We start from the raw sequence: 21,112 nt of genomic DNA, 5'->3' as shown, positions 1-21,112 counted from the left end.
CAACTGAGTGAAGGACTTCTGGATATGTTCCACAGCAATTAAAGAGGGCAAGGCCAATATCCCCACATTCAGCCACTCACCACAATATTGTTATGAAGACAGGAGTACAGAGGCATGAGCGGATGGAATGATTACAGTGAGGTTCGAAGGGGAATAACTCAGATGCAGTCAGCAAGGTCTTTTCATCAATGGATAGCGTTTCTCTTTTAACAAGAGCTTAATAGAAGCAATAAGGATCTGATCCACTGAGTACAATGAGTTTTGGATCAGACCTTAGGTAAACAGAACAGCTCCCCATTGCTGACCCTGGGTGTAGACTCCAACCCCTAAAAGACATCCTCTGCCCTCTTTCCGGTACCCAGGCACTCTTTGCTCCCCAGTTCTTGTGCAAGACAAGGTGGAAGTTAAACTCCAGTTAATCCCTTATTCACCAGTGAGCCCTGCATTCTGTCATATGAGAATAATAACAGAATTCCCAATATCATTTTAGAGTTTGCTATCAAGCAAATCCAGCTCTACAGGACATGAGTGACAGTCACACCAATAGGAATGGCTTGCATTTAGACCAGTGAAATATTGGGTGTGATAGAACTAGCATCTTCATTTAAAAGGACTGGTAGTGGCATCCCATGTTGCCATTGATTTAGCTAGTGGATTTTGTATCAAATCTTTTACAAACTTTTTGAAGGATGTATGTATCGGTCTCCTTGGATTAAGGATTCCACTGCATATGTGCATGCTCCCACACAGACACACTGCCTCCTACTCGTTGTTAGGCCTTATGCAAGGAAGATGTATTTCTCAGTGGATGATTGCGTTAATGTTCATGCTGCTATTTATCCCATCTGCCGCTGAAATCCACATGACACCCTTTATACAAGCCAAGATAAACACAGCGGGCTAAACTGATCCCTGGCAATTCCAGATTCAACCTCTGACATGAATGAGAATTTGGTCGGAGTAAGGACTCAGTAAAACCGGAGAAAAGGCTTCACTATACAGAAGACGACTGATCCAGCACTTAGGCTGCTAGCCTGGGGCTCAGGATGTCAGGAATCAGGACCTGCAGCAAAGCCAGTCTCTGGGCAACCTGAGGAGCACAGCTGGCTTGCAGTAGGCTGCCCCATTGGCTACCCCACCTGACTTGTTGGAGGAGGCAGCAGACCAACTCTCAAGCCCAGCACCAGTTCAGCAGCTGCTCAAAGCATCTGCCCATGGCTGTGATAACTCCTGTGCCTGCTTGTTCCCAGCTTTGTTCCAGTCCTGCTCCTGCCTTGTCACTCCACGTAACTCAGTTCTGACCCTGAGCTCCAACTCCTGACCACTGACTTTGGCACTCACCCTTGGTTCTGACAACTGGCCTCTGACTCCACTTCTGACCCTGGGCTCCAACTCCTGGCTACCAGTTCTTGCTCTGACCATCAGGCATGACTCCTGCTCCAACCACTGTGCGTACCATGCACGTCCCGGACACAGGAGACATGAGTTCAATTCCCTGATTCATCACAGACTTCCTATATGAACTTAAGAAGTTGTAGGCACTGGCTCTCTCTGTGCCTCCATTTCCCATGTGTAGAATGTGGATACTAGCACTTCCCTCACTCGTGTGGGTGTTGTGGGGATAAATACACTCACGGCTGTGAGGCACTCAGATACTACAGGAAATTGGGCCATATAAGTACTTTAGCTAGACAGTTTCGGCCCTAATTCATTAGCCCATTTTTCTTTAAAGCAAAGACCACATGCTCTCAGATTACAGAAATTTTTGTTTTTGAAATGTAATGAATGCTTCATCACCTAATGCAAAATTTAAAATGTGTCAGAAGTGTAGCTGGTTTTTAATAAGCACCCTGCTACTCACTGGATTTATGGGGGGTAATGCTGTTTTCTTTCTATAAGAAGATTCTGATTAAAATTTAAACATTTCTTCCAATAAGAACTGGGACTCACGGGGGGGTATTCTGATTTAATGTTTGCACCTTCCAAGTCTCTATTCACAACTGGATACCACCCTGAGATAATGAGAAACACCAGCTTGTTAACGGAGATGGGAACAGATGTAATTAGCCCGTGTTTGCATGTTCGCTGGATAATGTACCACCCCTGTTCAGATGAAGTGAGGAAAAAATGAGCGTAGTTATTTTAACATTATTAGATGATTAGACAGTCTGTATCTCCCCAAAATAGTAGACTATTTCCCTTCCAAACACACACAAAATGAAAAAAACATGCATTGTTTCAAGTGCAATTCCAGAACGTGGGGGAAAAGATCAGATAGTTTTGTAGGCAGTCCCAAATCAAAAGGTTACACTTACCAGGATATAACTGCTTTGTTGGTGCACTGAGCTGAGCATCTTTTGTTACTCGAAAAGCAACATCTGCACCTTTTGAAGATCTTCTGCTTGTGCAAAAACCTGTTGTTTTAGTGATACCATCAGGCAAATTATGAAAATCTAATACCTTCAAGAGATCTGCAGGTTCAGCTGCAAGAAAAGAGGAGAAACCAGAATTAGCAGGCAAAAGTATCCGTGTTTGCAAAGATCCATTATAATAATACTAATCATCAATAATCGTTTTAAACCACAACAGATTTTTTTCTAATAATTGTATAGCAAATACATTGCTAATGCTATCTGCAAAATTAGAATAACAAGCTGCCGGTTTGAGATGCTAATTCACTGCAGAGAGGAATAGTTTAGGCACTTATGCATGTATAAGAATAGCATCTACATTCACACTAGTTAGGATAATGGGCTTATCAATAATCAGGCTTCAGTGTATTAACAGGTCGTGGTAGAAAAGAGTTCCGGTCAGGTACTGTAGAACCTAAAGAGCTGTCTGCACTGTACGTCTGTGGTATCACTCAAATGCATATTCTGTGCATCTTCAAATCTGGAGACAGACGCTCCCAATGTCAGCTTGAAGCTGGATGCCAAATGCCTGGAGTGGTCTCCACAGCCTTGGTCCAACTCAGTGACTCATCCCTCCAGGGCTAACTCCTCTCTGGTTCATCTCTCTCCTTGCCAAAACCTCTGCCCTCCCCTCCAGTGATAGAGCACAGGGACCCCCAGAGATTCCAGCCATCACTCTCTCTCCTAGAATGATGTATTTGTCTTCCCACTGTTATGACTTAGCACCCAACAAAACCAGCATAGGACTGGCCACACTAGGTCCACCTAGCCAGTATCATGTCTTCCGATGGTAGCAGCCAATGCCAGGTGCCCCAGAAGGAATGAACAGAACAGGTCATCATCAAGTGATCCTTTCCCGGTCGCTCATTCCCAGCTTCTGGCAAACAGAGGCCAGGGACACCATCCCTGCCCATCCTGGCTAATAGCCATTGATTGGCCTATCCTCCATGAAGTTATCTAGTTATTTTTGAACCCTGCTATAGTCTTGCAAATGTAGCCTGAAAACGTCTACAGGTGCTACTGTACTGAGCACAATCACGTTCATTTAGCGAGAATTGTGACACTGGAGCTGTGCACATTTCTGTAACAATTTAAACCAGGCAACACTCATGGAGTTTTAGATTAGGTTAAGAAACCTGAAACTCAAGCCAGGTTTGTCCAGACCTGCAAAGCTTTTGGTTTTGAGTTAGTCAGGTCAGGCAAAACTTGGTTTCAGATGAAGTTTTTGGTTAACTTTTGTAAAACTGAAATATGTGCACACAGTGTTTTGACAACCTTCTAGTGGTCTTTTTAAGTATAGTACAAGAAATGCTTGTTGGACTACATCACCCAGAATCCTTACCCAGGAGTTAGGTGTGTCTAGATTTTATAGGGTGAAAAAGACACGCTGTATCGTCAGCAGCAAATCTCAGGTTCTTGATCCTTTGTTATAAGCTAATAAAAATCCTCTATGTGTACAAGTGTACTGCAAGCTTTGGTTCAAAGAAACTCAGGGATGAAAACCCCGCCAAGTAAAGACGGCTTGCAGAAAGCAATGCAAAGTGAAAGCACAACGGGTGGAAATTTCAAATGTGCACAACACCAGCCTACTTCCACGCCAGCTGAAGTCAATGGCATGACTCTCCTTGCTTTCAATGAGAGCAGACAGGCGAATGCTGAGTGCTCTTGAAAATCCTGTCCCATGCTTTGTACAGCTCCGAACGAACCTCCAGACAGTGGGTTTTGAGTAGTAGTAGCAATAGTGAACATTTTCGATGTCTGAAGGCAATGGAATTTCAGCCTTGTGTCTGACCACACACTTAAGTCAAGAACACCATAAAATTCGCTCTCTTAATCAGGTCTCACCACAGGCCCTACAGTAACGACATGCCCTGACCTCTGCACATCAATCCCCTCTGGCTACTATTATACAATTATTGTAATTAATAGAAAGGACCTGAGCATTACAAGACAAGGAATGTCCAATTACTGTCTATGCTGGAAAAGCTCATTTCTTGCTTCTCTCCCCCAGCATGGAGCCTGCCACTTCAATTGTGAATTCAGAGAAAGCTATGCAGTTCAGGCAGGGAAGGCAGACTGCAGCAGGTGTGCATACTGCACAAAAAGCATAAACGACAGTGGGATAAAGGCTTTCTCATTTCCAGATAAAACAGTCTGGAGCACAATCTTCAGTGGAATTCACTGCCTATAGTCTTGTGTGCAATAATGCATCAGAATAAGCAATGGAATCATTCCTGCTAACAACATGAAGCAAAAGGTGTAAGGCCCCAGCAGGCCTTTTTACCATATCTCATTAGGATCACATCCTTCTTAGCATTTGCTTTAGCTAAAAATCTTGAAAAAAATCGCTAATGGAAGGATTCTATATTACACTCAGAGTTATCAGTCCTTGCTAATTGGGGGTCAGTTTGCATCCAGATGTTAAATCTCTAAAACACCAGTGACATAGCATGCCTGGCGCATACCATTAACTGGCTAATCCGGCATGTTTCCCATCAGCAGCACAGATGGCATTTCCAAAGCAAACTGGATTCACCAAAACAGACCATAAACATTTACAATAAATTGTCGTGAATTTTGACCCAATACTCTGAGCCAAGAGCTGTCAAAAAGATGAACCACCCACCTCAGCAAAGATTTGGCAATACCCAGAGCAATCTCTGCTTGACAGCCTTATTTAGCCTTGCCAAGACAGTATATTTCAATTTTATTCTCATAGCAAATTATTTTCCCAGAGGAAATATTTTATTCAACCCTCAAGGACGCAACCAAATATCAGCTAGCTCGCTTGATATTGACATCTTAAGCAATGACCTCTAGCAAACTGGCACCCAGCTTCCACAGACATTTTGAAACAGTGTTGCAGTGTGATATATGTGGCTAAGAGTGCCAACTTGTTATCAGCTCAGGGAAGGATCCAATGATAATACAATTACTACCAGCAGCCTGATGTGCGATAGCTCCTTCTCTGGAAGAAGACAGATCTCCCAACATTAGAGACACGGAGAAATAAAGTATGGGAAATACTTTCAAAGGGGGGAAAAGGGAGGGAGAGAGAGAGAGAGAAAAAAAACGCACCTTATACCAAGATCAAGCCTATTTTATAATCTGTGGTTACCACTTTGAGAATTTGAACAAAATAAATACACAGATAAATGATAAGAGATTGACAAAGAAGTCTTTTAAATGGAACATATACCAGTTATGAATGAATAAGATAAGCTAATACTTACAGACTACATAAATTGTTAAATAATTTTTTCATTCCCAGACAGAAATTAGACCCCCATGTTTCTGGTATCAGAGGTTATACATATAAATTATGTCCATGCTTCAGAGCAGTACACAAGATGAAAATGACAAATAAATAGAAAACCCCCACACCCTCTTCCTCCTTTCAGAAATAAATAAATTACAGGGGGTTGGGTGGAAATCACATATTATTTGAAGCTTACATTTATAAGTCATTTATAAAGGGTTAATTCATGATTACATTTTCAAAAATCATTTTATCAACTGTTATAGATTTATAGAGTCCAACCAGTTGCTTATAACATACAGGTAGCCTATAACACCAACTTTATCTATCAGTCTATAACACCTTCTCTACTGATGTGCTTATACCCATCTGTATAACACACCCTACTCCTGCCTGTAGTATGCTTGTTAATATCTAGTAATCATTTATTAATTCTGAATAAAACTACTGACAAATAGACCCTTAATGTACAGTACACTAGAAAAAAAAACCCTTTTCAGGGTTTTCACCACCTGAAAATATTATTCCACCAGTTTCTGCTGTATCCAAGCCTGGAATGCCATGAAAGCATCTAGATAAAACTCTGAGGAGTACTCAACAAAATGCCTAAATTAGACCGAGGGATGAGCAATGGTGGGAGGCACCTTACACTGTTTCAGAATACTGACATTTACCATTAGGGGACCATCTTCATTAAGCCCAGAAATATTCTGAACCATCCATGAGTTCCTAGTATTTTTGAGGATGTAAAAGAGAAGAGCCTAAAAAAAAAAAAAAAACCACCACAGAAAAGCACATCTACGCTGTGTAATGTTCCTTGCAGTAGAGAAGAGGTAGCACTTGGCTGTAATGAATACAAAGTGGATTCTTTTTTGAGGCTGCTGGACACCCAGACATACCCTGTGGCTCTTTCTGCTTCTTTACTAACTTCCCAGACTGACTAGGGAAAACAATTTGTGTGCTGCGCTGCCCAGGAAAGACAGCAGCAGAGGGGCTGATATATCATCCGCAACAGATATGAAATAGCTGCAAAATAATGGATACTCTAAAAGGCCATCTGGAGGAAGTGTAAATATCTTTAAAAGGTGCCATTACCTCCAATGAGAACAAGTCATCTCCAGGAGCCGAACTGGAAACAGAAGGTTTCCACTGTGATTTTTTAATTAATCCACTGACCTAAGTTGATTGGTTTCCTGCTAGGAACGATTCAGTCTGCAGTCATTTCTTAATCAAACAGCAACCAACGTTTCAAGTAACACTGATTTCTGTGATATATCAGCCAGTTTGGTGACTTGAATATTACGGCAAATGGAAAGTGCAAAACTGACAATTAACACCTTTTCCCCGCTGTGTACATTTTCAAAGGGACTCATATGTGGCAATCCCAGGGTTTGAATATAGCATATCAGGTTCTCCAGTGTGCACAAAAAGGTGATTGGCTCAGATCAATATCTACTTTTCTATCCTCATCTGTAAAATGGAGATGCTAAAACTGACCTGCCTCAAAAGGCTGTTGTGAGGCTCAAATCATTTATGTTTGCAAGGCCCTAAGTGCCAATCATTATGCATATAAATTGTGAAGGAGACTTGCTGTGCCAGAGAACATTGCACCAATCATTCTTGCTAATGCTATGGGTTGTTAAAGGAGCTTCCAGTGGCTGCAATGCTCCAGGCATGGTACAGACCCATAGGGAGAAGCAGACCCTCCTCAAAAAGATTCCAGTTGAAGTAGACAAGACAGACCAAGGGTGAGAAAAAGGCAGGATTAAGCCCACTTCACAGTTGGGGGACGGACATGGAAAATGAAGTGACTTGCCAAGGTTGTACAAGGAGTCTTTAGCACTCAGATCTCCCAGTCCAGAACTTTAACCATAAGACCATCCTTCCTTTCAATTGCCTTTAAAAATGACACTACCAACGAGAAGCGGTGTCTGGAGTAAATGAAAGGTTCTATAACCAGCCATCACGATTGCTTTCATCAAAAGTTCATGCTTGCGGCCTATTTGCTAGGAGTGCACGCACCGACATGATTTTTCATCAGCTGGAAGGCATTCAAGGATATCTGGACCATTACTAGATAAAATTAAATATAACAAGAAAGCAAGGCAATGGGCACCGTCCAAGTTAAACATGACATGTGCCTTTAACATGCTAATCAAAAATGGATTTCCTTTGAAACAGGGACCATGAAAATTCCCTTTGACTGATTGTTGAATACCACCATTCTGGGATGAATTAACTATAGACAGGCATCTGTTCATCATTCGATGAGAACGTCAAAGTACCCCAGTAGTTAATGAGCTCTACATTATTGTGTTATTATGTGTGTTACAGAAGTAAGACTCCAACCAAGATGAAGACCTCCATTGTACTAGATGCTGTATATAAATTGAGCGACAGAGAGTACCTGCACCAACACCAAAGGTAAAATCAAGCCCATGATCTTTTAGTAGGGCATATTTCCTATATAGGACGAAGACTCTTACAAGAATTACTGTATGGTTTAAACATGCCTCTCCTTGCACCCATAAAGCCTACGGTACCATCTTACATCCTAGGTAGCTTCCTAAGGATGTCACTGTACACTATCTTTGTTCCCTAGGTTACTATGTAAGAGAGGCAGCAGAACCCATAATGGGCACCTATGATCTTCTATTTCTGGTGAAACCTTATTAGTTTGGGGGTCTGAGTTACTATGTGGAATTGCTGGCCATAGGGGAGAGGTGGATCCTTCACAATTCATGTGGGCACCAGGGGAAATCATTTTGGTGCCAGGTCTGGGATCCCTGCTGATGGGCCAGAGATCTATGATCCTATGATCTTCCTGTAATGAAGATACTGTCTCTCCATAGGAGTTAAAAAAATATTAAAGGGGCAAGACTGAGCAATATTAAATATGAAAGGTCAGAACTATTCCTAGGATAGCACTACTCCGCTCTTAGAAACAAACTGATTTATTTTATTTTTTAATATCTTGTCTTTTTATTACAAACAACAGCGTGAGGGTGTTTTGCACCATGCAGAAGGAGTCAGTGAAAAGAGAAAAAAAGTTACCCATTGTATTTTCAGGTTCAAAGTACATGGTGTGACTAAAAATAATGGAACAAAATCACCTTTGGTGTAATTCCACTGACTCCAATAGTTACACCAGGGTCCAGAGATGTATGGTGATTGGAACCATATCACTCAATGCAATTCTGTTGCAGTTCACTTTGTTCTTGGTTCTAATATCTGAAAACAGCACACAGAGGACGAAATTCATGCCATGTTGAGGGGCAGCACAAGGGCCTATGGACCACTTGCATGTCACTTAATCCCTTGATATAAGGCTTATATAAGCCTAATGCTACCTCTCTGCACAGGGGTGATTTTCACCCAGACACAGCGTCCTTCAACATCAGCGAACCAATAATTTTATTTCACTGGGCTTTTGGGGCCCACTGTAAACAAAACTGAGAAACCCAGAAGCATGGCAAAATCTGCGATGGAACCAGAGGCAGAAGGATGGTGACTGGACTGAATCAAAACTGACTTGATAGTGTATTTCTTATGTTTGTGGCACTGAGATTGGCCTTGATTTTCGAAGTGAATTAGCTACTGTCTTCTAAATGGTCTCTTTTTTTTTGCTTGCTTCTTCATGAATAACATTACTATGCAACATTAAACACAAGATCATCCTTTCCATCAAGATGCAGCAAGACTGGCCAACAAAACTGACAACCGAGCTTTGGTCCTAAAATCTACCCGTTTCACAAGTACTTTAAAAGGGCGGTAAACATACCCAGATCAGGCAAGAGGATTCAAAGAGCAGAAATATATCCAGCTTCTTTGCGCTCTTAAATCAGTGTAAATCAGGAGTAACGCTACTGAATGCTGAGGGAGTTACACTGGCTTTGGTTTAAAAACAGGCGTGAATGAGAGAAGATGCATCCGATGAAGCGAGCTATAGCTCACGAAAGCTCATGCTCAGATAAATTGGTTAGTCTCTAAGGTGCCACAAGTGCTCCTTTTCTTATTGTTATAATTATTACTTTGTATTATGGTAGCGTCTTTCAGGGTCCAGCTGAGATCAGGGCCCCATTGTACAAGATGCTGTAGAGACAGTCCCGCACCAAAGAGCTTCTAGAGGGGGCAGACAAAGGACGTATTATTTCCCTATTTTTACCTGTGGGGAAATCAGGCAAAGAGAGACTGCGTGACTTGCCCAGGTTCACACTGTGACAGAGGTAGGAATAAAACAACTTTCCCAGGTCCCAGGCCAGGGCCTTAACCACAAGGCCAACCTTCCTGAGTTAATTACCTGCTAAACCTGGGGTTAGAAGGAGCTACTATTAAATTAGTTAAATCCACTCTTCGGGCTGCAGACACACAAATGCACACAATGCCCTTTTAAACAAGATTATTTAAGAAAATCAAGCAGTGTTGATGCCAAACATTATGGGAGCGGAGTCCTTTGACTTCTGGGCCGGTGGTCGGAACACAGACTCCAGCCAAAATGCAAGCGGTTTGCATTACCTGCCCCACCCCTGGTGGACAGTAATCCCCTGTAATACTGCAAAACCACCAGATGCAACTTGGTAGCGGTGCTTCAAGGCTGATCACAAAAGAGCCTATAATGAACTATAAAGGAAACCAAAGTATCATTAGAAGTCTGAAGGTGAAAATTGGAACATTATGAATTCACACGACTGGATGTAAACACCATGCCCAACACATTTGGGTTGTTAATACCAACCTTTCCCCCTCCTTGACTGTACTGTAAATATAATTTTAGGCAGGGAAAATGTAATTCTGATCCTTCTGGACATATGCAATAACAAGGGATTTTTTCATTGGCATTACACATTGGAAGTCAAGGAGCAAAATATAGACTAAAACTCTAACAGAACCCTGGTTTAGCTATGACAGTGAATGCCATTCAGTTAGCTGCACACACCTAGCTGAGCTCAGATAATTGCAGGCCTGTGCATGTAACAAGGGGACAAGGAGTAAGATATTAACAATAAATTAAATGCTGATGATTCTACTCTGAGCCTGAACCTAGGAAATTATTATTATTTATTTCTATTGCAGTAGCACTTAGGAGCCCCAGTCACTGACTTCTTTGTGCCAGGTGCTATACATACACAGAACAAAAAGACAGTTCTTGCCCCAGGCAGCTTACAATCTAAAAATCAGTACATTTAGATTTGAAGTCAGTGGGAGCTTTGCCGAAGTAAGAACTGAGGAAAAGCTGTGTTAGGACTTCAAGATTTGATCCAATGGCTTTCATCGCTGCTCATTTATCGCGAGAGACATAGACGCTAGTGATCTGCAGTCTAGGTTTAGCTAATGACCACACAGTCTGGATGCTCATCCAATCTATCCAGCTCTCTTGGGTCCCTGCAAATCTGTGCTGGAAATCTTGAGAGAAAAGACCTTCCTAATCCTAGGACACCTTTACAGTTTCCCCTCTTCCACCAAACTTTTTGGGCCCAGACACAGCCTAGAAGCACAATTGCCGTTTGTGTACATGAAAAATAATAGGGGTAAATAGTCATTGAAATGCATGTTGGTTCTCAAAACAGGTTCAGTTCAAGTTCGGGGGGAAGCCTGAATGAGCTCACAGATTCTAATTTCATCCACCCATCTCAGCTAGACACAGCTCTCTCTCTAGGCATGGTCCTGATCTCCCATACATCAGTGAGAGCACTCCTGATTTATATTAGTCTAACTGAGATCAGAACTGGACTGTCCGATTTATGTCTTTATTTGTGGAAGCATCTTATCTTATGCCCCATTTCGCTTGTAATAATCCCTCTTCTCACTGCATTTGAGGAAACTGTGTGGCATTTTTTGGTATTTGTATGCTCTCTAAAACTGGTGTTTCCACTAAGAAATGTCATCCCATCAAGCCCAAATTTGCATGGACATTTCCCAGTTCTTTTTGTGTCTCTGACCATCAACACTGCAGTGCCTGTAGCCAATAGCTGGAGAAAGTGAGATTAGCAAATCAGAATCAGTTTGGAAACAGAGGTAAATGTAATTTTCACAGGACACTATGGGAGTTAAACTCTATTGAAATTCAGTGGGAGATGGGCCCTAGAGCCCTTTGAAACTCCCAGCAAACAATATTTTTACCTGTAATATTTGTTATTACTTAAAGCTATGAACTTTGACGGGCCTTTTTACCAAGTGCTAGAACACATAAATCACTTATAAACTACTTATAGGGAGCTGAGTCCACTGTCTGAAAAATGACAAATCTACCAGTAACAAACCAGTATACAATTCTCTCTCCCTTTATTTTTCTAGGCATTGAATTCAGATACATGATGCCCCCAGATGCCTATCCCCCAAGGAAAGCAATTATATCTGAGACTCATGACTGAATTTAACACTTAAATTATTGTCGCTCTGAGATGCTACTGATTGACGTAATTTCCAGTTGCTTTTTCGTTGCTTTACATGGTGCCATTTACTGGCACTGGCTTTTTCCTTTTCCTTGTTTTCCACTCAAACCCTACCTGTAGTCACCCCTATGAATCAGTTTTCCTGTATAAACTGCACTGCAGCAGCATACAATACCAGTAAGGCCAACCCCAGGTGCTCAAAAATCATGAATCCCCCAAACAATCCTGAGATTATTTTTAAATCCCAGGATTTTTAAGCCCATAGTAATGCATTCTGGGCGGTTTATTTGCCTTCTTGAACTTTTAGGGGTCACATTTTCAAACTTTTCTCCATCCATGAGGGCTACAAAGTTACTTTTTCTTTTTTAATGAAAGCTGAGATGAGCACATGACTCCAGGAGCAGGGGCTTTAAGAAAAAACACCAAATGTCATGAGACTCGGGATACAATCACAAGAGCTGGCAATACCACAATCATGACCTGCATCTAAACAGTCTCAGTTCTATAAGGAACTCTTAAAATAATTTCAGGCTAGTTTAATTTCTGAAATAAAACAGTGCCCATTTAGCAACAGAGAAGAGCTGAGACTCTCACTGGGATTCCCTGAGTACTCACAGCTACTAGCAATTTACCCACGCTGAGACGCTAGCTGCTTACGAACAGGGCACACAGGGAGTGTTTAGTAAAAGACAAACTATATTTCTGTTTAAAAAAAAGGGACACATCTGGAAAACCTATCCCAGTGTGCACTTATAAACTGTCGAGTTCATTTCATTGATTGTGAAAGGTGCTGGCTTGACATTCTGGGAGATCAAAGCCATCTGTTTAAAAACATTTGCAGTAATGAAAGCAACAGGACAAGCTTGCAGTGCCCTGCTGCCTACCTTCAGGGCTGGCCTGGAAGGACTATCTGTCTGGTTCATGGGACAGTTCAGTCTTCTGTCCCAGTCTTTCAGCTGAGTTTGCCAGCCACGTTGCCAATTAATGCCAACTATACTTTGTTGTTGGGTTTTGGTTGGGGTTTTTTTTGGAAGAGAGGGGGAGTCCATTGGGAACACCCATGAAATCTTGGCCTTCCTAAAATTCTCATCTCTCATTTAATACCATTCTGATTCTAATGTATGCAGATCGTTCGTTCTGCACTGTTTGATGGCATCTAGTGTGGGTTATTTCCAGGACTAACCTGTGCATTTTAAACACATGCCAACCAAAGAATGAAACAGAGCTTTGTTTTTCCAAACAGTTAAAAAGAAACCCACAGAGGCATGAGAGGGTGGAGTTCTGGTCTGTTCCAACCTGAATCCTTGCCTGAAAGTTCCAGACAAGTGTTTCTCAGCCAGTGGGTTATGATCCCGGGGGCGGGGGGCGGTCATTAAAGGCAATCGGAGAGACGCCGGAGTCATGGGGCATTGAAAATTTTATTACAATCTAAAGAAGATCATTTCACCCCCCCCCCCCCCCATCACTCCCCGCACATCTTTACCTTTCAAGGTCAAGTATGCTGTCAGCCCCTCAAAAAACACACCCAAATCAATTATATAGGCTTAGTGTCGAGACATTTTTCACTCTTACTTTTTACAGTAAATATCAAGGGGTCGTGAAAAATGTTGTTTTCAAATAACGGGTCACCAAACTGTAGAGATTGAGAAACAATGCTCAGCCTAGACCAAGGCGTCCTTTACTTTCCAACAGCTGCAGGATATCCAAAAAAAATGTCTCTGGGACTGACTTTATCATCGTAAATAATAATAATAATAAATGATAGTAAAGAAGAAGAAAGAAGAATTACTTTGAATTTATATAGCTCCTTCCATCCAAGTGTCTCAAGCTTTAGAAAGGTGGCTAAGCATTATTACTCCCATTTTACAGATAGGGAGAACAAGTACAGAGAGGTTAGGTGACTTGCCCAAGGTTACTTAGTGAGTCAGTGGCAAAGTAAGGAAAATAATCTAGGTCTCCCAGCCCACTGTTCCAACAGTTTGCTAAGTGTGATGTTGCTATGCTTGGAAGCATATACTCATATTTGTATCATCTGGAACAGCTTTCCTCTGTCTCTCTGCCTCAGCAGCTCTCCATCTCATTTCAGATCTTATTTGGAGACACATCTTTTCTCCTTTGCAGATGCCTCCTAAATCATAACAAATAGCTGTGGGACAGAGAAATTAACGTTTTGCATGTGTCATTTAAAGCAGGGACTTGGGGGGAAACAGGAAACGAAGGGCCAGATTATGATTCCAGTTACACCAGTATAAATTCAAAGTCCTTTGATTTCAATGATGTTGCTCCAGATTTTCATCAGAACTGAGTTCAGAATTCAGCCATAAGAGATATGGCTCTGAGACATGGCTTTGCTACTGATTCACTACGTGACTTTATACAAGTCACTTAGAGCCAGGTATTCAGCTAATATACATGGATGCAGCTCCTCTTACTTCAGTGGAGCTGTACCTGTTTAAGAGCCACATCCTCAGCAGCTATAACGTGTCTGTTTCTCAGTTCATTCATCTTTAAAAATAAAGGATACCGCCCCCTCCCCCCAGGAGTGTTGTGACGGCTACTTTATTAGTATTTGTGAGGCCCTTTGAGGTCCTCCGATGACAGGTGCAAAGTATTATTATTCACTTTTATTCCTCAAAGTTTTTATTCTGCATGAAAGACATTATGCACTGTACAGTTCAGTTTTGCTTTCATGTCTCTTCAAGGAGACGGGAAGGGGGCCACAGTTCAGTCTGAACGCAGAGAGAGAATTTCTTCACGTGGACAGATGAAAGAGGTGTTTTTATTTATTTTAAAAGGAAAAAGTGCTTAAAAATTGTCCAGACAAGACTGCTTGTAGTGCGACATCACAGCGGGTCAAGATACAGGACCAGCCAGCTGGCACTCAGCATTCTCCTCCAAATCTGGTACGCATCAGCAGGGGCATGTGCCCTCAGAAAGGGACTCCAGAGTGGGACTCTCCCACATCTACAGCCCAATGGGCTGTCAGTCACAAGGGAGGGGGAAAGAGTTGGAATCTCCCCCATAATGGAACTCTCTTTGAAGTACTGGCCTGATCAGATGAGGTCAATCCACCAGGTGGTTGTTTTTTTTAAGAAAGGGAGAGATCTGCATGCCTGTTCCCCTGCAGGGGAAGATTCAAGCTAAAATTCCTGTTCACTGACAAAGCTACTGTCAGGGCAACATGCTGAATACCTTACAGCTCTGCGCGGAAACTGGCTAAAGAAATCAAACAGCCAGAGCAACGTCAAAGGAATGGACTCCCTTGCCCCTCTCCCTTTCTTTCTTTTTCCCTTCTTTTTTTTAAGGGGGGATTACTTTTAAAAGCTTGTCTGTTTAGCACTGAGTTAATAAACACCAAATTCTTTCCTCACATTCGCAGATGTAGTTCACTGCCTCCATTATTACCATGATTCAAAGGGACAGGACCAAATCCAGACGTGGAGTAAGCAGGAGCGTTTGAATTCAATACTCTTCTACACCAGGCTTGGATTTGGCACTCTCTAGCTAAATGCTTATGTGTTTAAACAGATGCCTTAGATTGGAGGGGAAATGACTTAAATCCCATGATCATTAGCCAGATATCACAGTTCTGAGATCCACGTAAGTACCTAAGCAGACAGAGAGGACAAATGCAACCCTGGTGTTTTTGGATACAACTTCCATTGAATGTAAATGCTTCTCCTTGCACCAAGGTTGAATTTGGCTCTCTAGTTAAGGACTTATCTGGAGCCTGTAGACTCACTCATACCCATGGGATTGCTATATTCACTCGCTCTCAAGCAACTAGTTAAACAACCCAGCACCCCAGCCCGATTCTGAACCACTTTTCTTCAATAATTCCAGTTTCAAGGTCAACCAAATGAGGTGACAGAAGCTGCTAAATCACAATAGAGAAAATAAATAAATAAGCTCCTCAACAGACTGCAACTGTTCCCTTATCTTTGTAAGACAGTAAGACTGCCCTCGGGTGGACCATGTTATGAGTTATTGCAGGGGCCATTTGGAATTACTCAGAATTCCACCAGCTGGATGAACTCAGTGATCCATTTAGCCAACGAAAAAGGGGACTCAGTAAAGCTGGGGAGTTTTGCACCCTGTTATCAAGACACTTAAATACTCTCCCCTCCTGGGAAGCCATATAACAACCCCAAGCTCTGAAGGGCCAGATCCTCAGCTGGTGCAAATCAGCTCAGCTCCATTGGCTTCAACAGTGCTATGCTGATTTATGTCAGCTGGACCGAATGTTTCTCCACTGAGTCATATCATCCCTTGTGGGATTTTTAAAAATCCCAAATATTCCCCCTGTGAACAAAGCAATTCATTATACGACAAGTCAAGCTTGAAGGATCGCCTGCATCATCCCAAAGGTGCTTCCTGTCCCTGCTCTCACAGGCCCAATCCCATGGGACGAGGGACACGCAAATGACACGCAAGCAGAGCGTCTGAGCCCTGAGTAAGGGCTGGAGCACATTCCACATTGAGGCACCTCCCTCAGGGGCCATGCACAGCCCTTCCCAGGAACATTGCAGAGACAGAGAATCACAAAAGTGAGCATCATCGAAGATACGAGGTCACAATAATCACACAACAAGCATCCTTCCCCTACTGCTCATTACCTACCCGATCCTGCTCCCACTGCAATCAGCTAGACTTTTGCCACTGACTTCCCTGGGTGCTCAGAGGATGGGGCCCTAACATGGCTTTTTGCTTTCAGCCAGGCTCCTGACAAAACCACATCCGTTTGGCGAAGGCACAGGGAAACACAAGTCCTTTTAAGGCAGGACTGTAGCAAGCTTTCCCAGCTGTACATACCCCCGCCCTGCCTCAGGCTGAGTGTCTCCCAGAACGTTCCCTAGGGACACTGGTCAGTGGTAAGGGATTCCATCTGGGGCCATGTTCTGTCAGCAAGGTCAAAAGAACAAGATGAATCAACCGCTTTGCAATCCCCGTCTTTGCCTCTGCTGATCGTCTCCACAGCACCGGAGGAGACGCTTCGCATACCATTCTGCCCACGGCCTGGCCTAGCTCCGTTTTGAATGGAAAGCCAACCTGTCTAAAATTACTGCCTGGTGTACTATTCAACAAGCCAAGACTGGGGGACCAATTTGTTTTTCTTTCCCCATTGGTGTCTTTTTTTATTTCCCAGCCATTTGGATCATGCACGCCTGGATCAGCATGACATTTATGGCTCTAGCTGGCTTCCAACACTGGCACGTCCCAATGCAGTTTAGAGTTGCTGGGACAATGCTGCTTCCCCACACAGCTAGCTCAGGTATTTAGGTGGAGTGGATCTCTCTCTAGCTTACTCTACAATGGACCTCTAAAACTTATCTTAAATACAATTTGACCAAGCAATATGTAACCAGCCATGCTATGGTATGCTGTAGGCCAGGACCTGGGGCCAGATTCTCGACTGGTGCAAATTAGCATCTCTCCTTTGACTTCAAAGGACTTAGGGGGATTTCAACCAGCTGAGATTCTGGCATTCAGTTTCTGAACTCTTTTTAAACACCATTCAAGCTGGCTGAATGGTGTTTAAAATGAATTGGGGGGGGGGGGGGGAAACATGTTTAAACCAACTTTTAAAACGGTTCAGTTCACTTGGTTAAAGGCCCAGTTTAGACGGAGCTGGGGATCTCATCTCAGATGGCTCCTGAGCCCATTTAGGATTTCAAAAAAATTTTGTGGGAGTACTGGTGTTTGGAGGTAGATTTGGGTGTGATTTGTGGATTTGTAGATACAAAGGGATATTTAACATGACAGTCACCTCCTTGCCTTAAAGGGAGACGGTGAGGATAAAATTCAAGTATTTTAAATATGGTTGTTTTTCCTTAACTGTTACTCATAGAACCTGAGATTATTAAAACTGAAAGGATGTTAAAATCTGTTTAACACCATACCCCTAGGTAGGTCATCCTCAGCCATAGGTGTTGGACCAACTTCTGTTGGTGAAAGAATCAAGATTTCAAGCTACACTGCGTAGCTCAAAAGCTTGTCTCTCACACCAACAGAAGTTGGTCCAATAACAGATATTACCTCACCCATCTTGTCAGCCAAGAATATAGCAAGCTCAATAAACTATCTGTGGCCCTGCCACCACTAGAGGGGGACAGAGCACCATACCGAACGAGATGCATCTGATTTGCTTTTCACCATTTATTTCACTTTGGTTTTGTGACCCTGAAACTAGACTTGACTGTTTTCTGGTTGGTTTGATTTTCTGGTTCTCAGGGACTGCTTGTATTTGGGTTTAAAACACTACAGGATTTCAGTGTTCCCCCAAGACAATAGGTTATAAATGCAATTGCTTTTAAAACATTTCAGGAAACATTCCAAGGAACATTTGATATGTAAAGTGAATTTTTTAGAAACAAAGGAAAACCTACATTGGGAGGCTTTAACACCCCTCTTTATTAAGCTCTGCAAACTGACTTATCAGCCAAGATTTTCAACAGTGACTAGTCATTTGGGGTGCCTCCATTTTTGGGTGCCCAAGTGAGAAGCCTTAAAGGGGGGTTGATTTTGTGAAATACAGGCCCCGTTAAAGGGATCCCAAGTTGTGCACACACAAAAAACACTTTCAGAATGGCTAGTCACTTTTGAAAAACCTTGGCCCTCATTTCTGTGCCTTCCAGGCTTTGGGCTGTATTCTTCCCTCGGGAGGTACATGCAAATGATATCAGGAGTTACACATGTATGTAAACCTATATTATTCAATCTGAGCAAAGCCTTTTCCATTTTTCCATTCCCTTTTGAACAGCAGAAACCCACCATGTAAGTTACTAGGCATTTTTCAGCTTCCAGAATGAAAACCAGGTGATATGACAGCGACTTACAGTCAGAAAGAGAACCCAGGAGTCCTGACTCTCAGTCCCCTGTTCTAAATAGCTAGCTCACACTGCCTGGACCACCGCTACTGCTTTCCGGCTTTGATAACCGCTCCGTCTATGCTTTGGAGAGTAACCCCCAGGACCACAAGGCATATCACATGCATTCCAATTGGTATTCAAAACGCTTGGCACCAAATCAAATGAGGAGGACAGACATAATGGACGCACCACACAAAAGCAAGCAGTACCTACAGACGAGTGAGGGGAAGGAGCTTTTTCAGGTCATCAGGGCAATGGCCACTCTCCATGACCTCATCCCATCAGCACTCCTCAAAATCTTACCCAAAACGGGGTGGGTGGAGGGTGGAAGTTTGTCTCCTTACTACCGTTTAATTTTTTTCCTGCAGCAATGAAATTTTGCACACATGGGTCCCTATTTAGCAAAATACTGACACACGTGAGAAACTTTTGGCATGGTCCCATGAAATCAGTAGCACTCGCATGCTTTAAGACCTTGCTGAATGGTGATCGTTTGCATCAGTGGCAGGAGGAGGGCGTCGTACATGGGCATTTCTAGATGCAGATACACATACATTCATGTCCTTCCACAGCGATAGCTCAGTGGTGTGAGCATTGGCCTGCTAAACCCAGGGTTGTGAGTTCAATCCTTGAGGGGGCCATTTAGGGGTCTAGGGCAAAAATTGGGGATTGGTCCTGCTTTGAGCAGGGGGTTGGACTAGATGACCTCCTGAGGTCCCTTCCAACCCTGATAGTCTATGAGTTCCACCTTCCATCTAAGGATCAGCAAGCGTAATTACTTCAGGCTCACAACAGCTCTCTGAGATACATAAGCGACCTGCCCAAAGTCACACAGAAAGTCAGGGACAGAGCTGGAAACGAAAGCCAGGACAGACTCTCAGTTCTGAGCCATGACTACATCATGTCCTCCATGCATAAAGGACATATGGAAACAATCAGCTAATCCACATGTGTTTAAAAGCTGTGATTTCTGAGAATCTGTCATTGTGCTACAGAATAAAATAAGCTATTTTCTGGGGGTCTTTTTTCCCCCTCCTGCTTTTGACTGGCAGAGGAGTTAGCAGAGCAGGAATGTGTACAACTGGCCCACATCTGTGCAATATTTGGCCACAGCCATGTCCTTCCTCGAGTCTTCGAGGTTAGAAAAACAGATGGAGAAAGGCTTAATGGGGTGAGTCAATCAGGCCCCTGAATCCTTTGTACACAGAACATTTTGTGCTGAGTGAAATGAGACCACCATCACTCCAGTTCTTAACATGAGATTTTGTGCTGTGAAGTTCATATCGCTAGAGAGACAATAAGCTGCTCCCTCTCATCGCCTCCCGGGGGGGAAAAGGAGCTGCATATCAGCTGTCCATAAACATTCAGTGCTTCACAAGGCTCTGTGCTGAGAACACGAAGAGACACTGGGGGGGGGAGGAGGGCGGCGCGTTATCGAGTTAAGAGTTTGTCGCACCATCGTCACCACCAAACCGCACGCTTTCCCCACCGCAATTTGAAAATCAACCCGGGTTCTGGGAAGCCTTCGCCTAACCCCACCCCCGTTACTTCTGTTGTGCAGCTGCCTGTTAAATTGTGCAGCTATCAGGGTAATTCAGTACATTAATGCCAGTGCCCACGTGATTATGATGATTTCCACCAGGGTTAGCATTGCACTGAAGTTCATTTGTCAGCTAAAAAGACATCATTGGAACCTAACACTTTAGTAGGCGCTTAAAAATTGGAATAAAAAGAATCCCTGGAGAATAAACTGTCGATCAGTGGTTCTCAAAGCCGGTCCGCTGCTCGTTCAGGGAAAGCCCCTGGCAGGCCAAGCCAGTTTGTTTACCTGCCGTGTCCGCAGGTTCGGCCAATTGCGGCTCCCACTGGCCTTGGTTCGCCGCTCCAGGCCAAAGGGGGCTGCGGGAAGCGGCGCGGGCCAAGGGACGTGCTGGCCGCCCTTCCCGCAGCCCCCATTGGCCTGGAGCGGCGAACCAAGGCCAGTGGGAGTTGCAATTGACCGAACCTGTGGACACGGCAGGTAAACAAACCGTTCTGGCCTGCCAGGGGCTTTCCCTGAACCAGCAGCCGACCGGCTTTGAGAACCACTGCTGTACAGAACTATTCTACACCGGATTAGAGACAGATTAGAGGTAGAAAGCACCTAAGTTACTTGGGAGTCTAAGTGCCATTTTCAAAAGT

The 21,112-nt window shown here is 43.3% G+C and overlaps 1 protein-coding gene across 1 annotated transcript in view; it reads right to left on the bottom strand.

Moving 5' to 3' along the window:
• Positions 1 to 21,112, bottom strand: part of COL5A1 (collagen type V alpha 1 chain) — a 244,255-nt gene that overhangs the window by 185,589 nt on the left and 37,554 nt on the right. Inside the window, exon 2 of the mRNA XM_077835961.1 lies at positions 2,316 to 2,483. Within this exon, the coding sequence (XP_077692087.1) occupies positions 2,316 to 2,483 (168 nt within the window). The remainder of the gene's footprint in view (positions 1 to 2,315; positions 2,484 to 21,112) is intronic.

The sequence above is a fragment of the Eretmochelys imbricata genome, chromosome 16, assembly GCF_965152235.1.
Source record: "Eretmochelys imbricata isolate rEreImb1 chromosome 16, rEreImb1.hap1, whole genome shotgun sequence".
Classification (NCBI taxonomy): domain Eukaryota; kingdom Metazoa; phylum Chordata; order Testudines; family Cheloniidae; genus Eretmochelys; species Eretmochelys imbricata.
The sequence above is the reverse complement of the archived record's forward strand: the minus strand, read 5'-3'. Positions and strand labels throughout refer to the sequence as shown.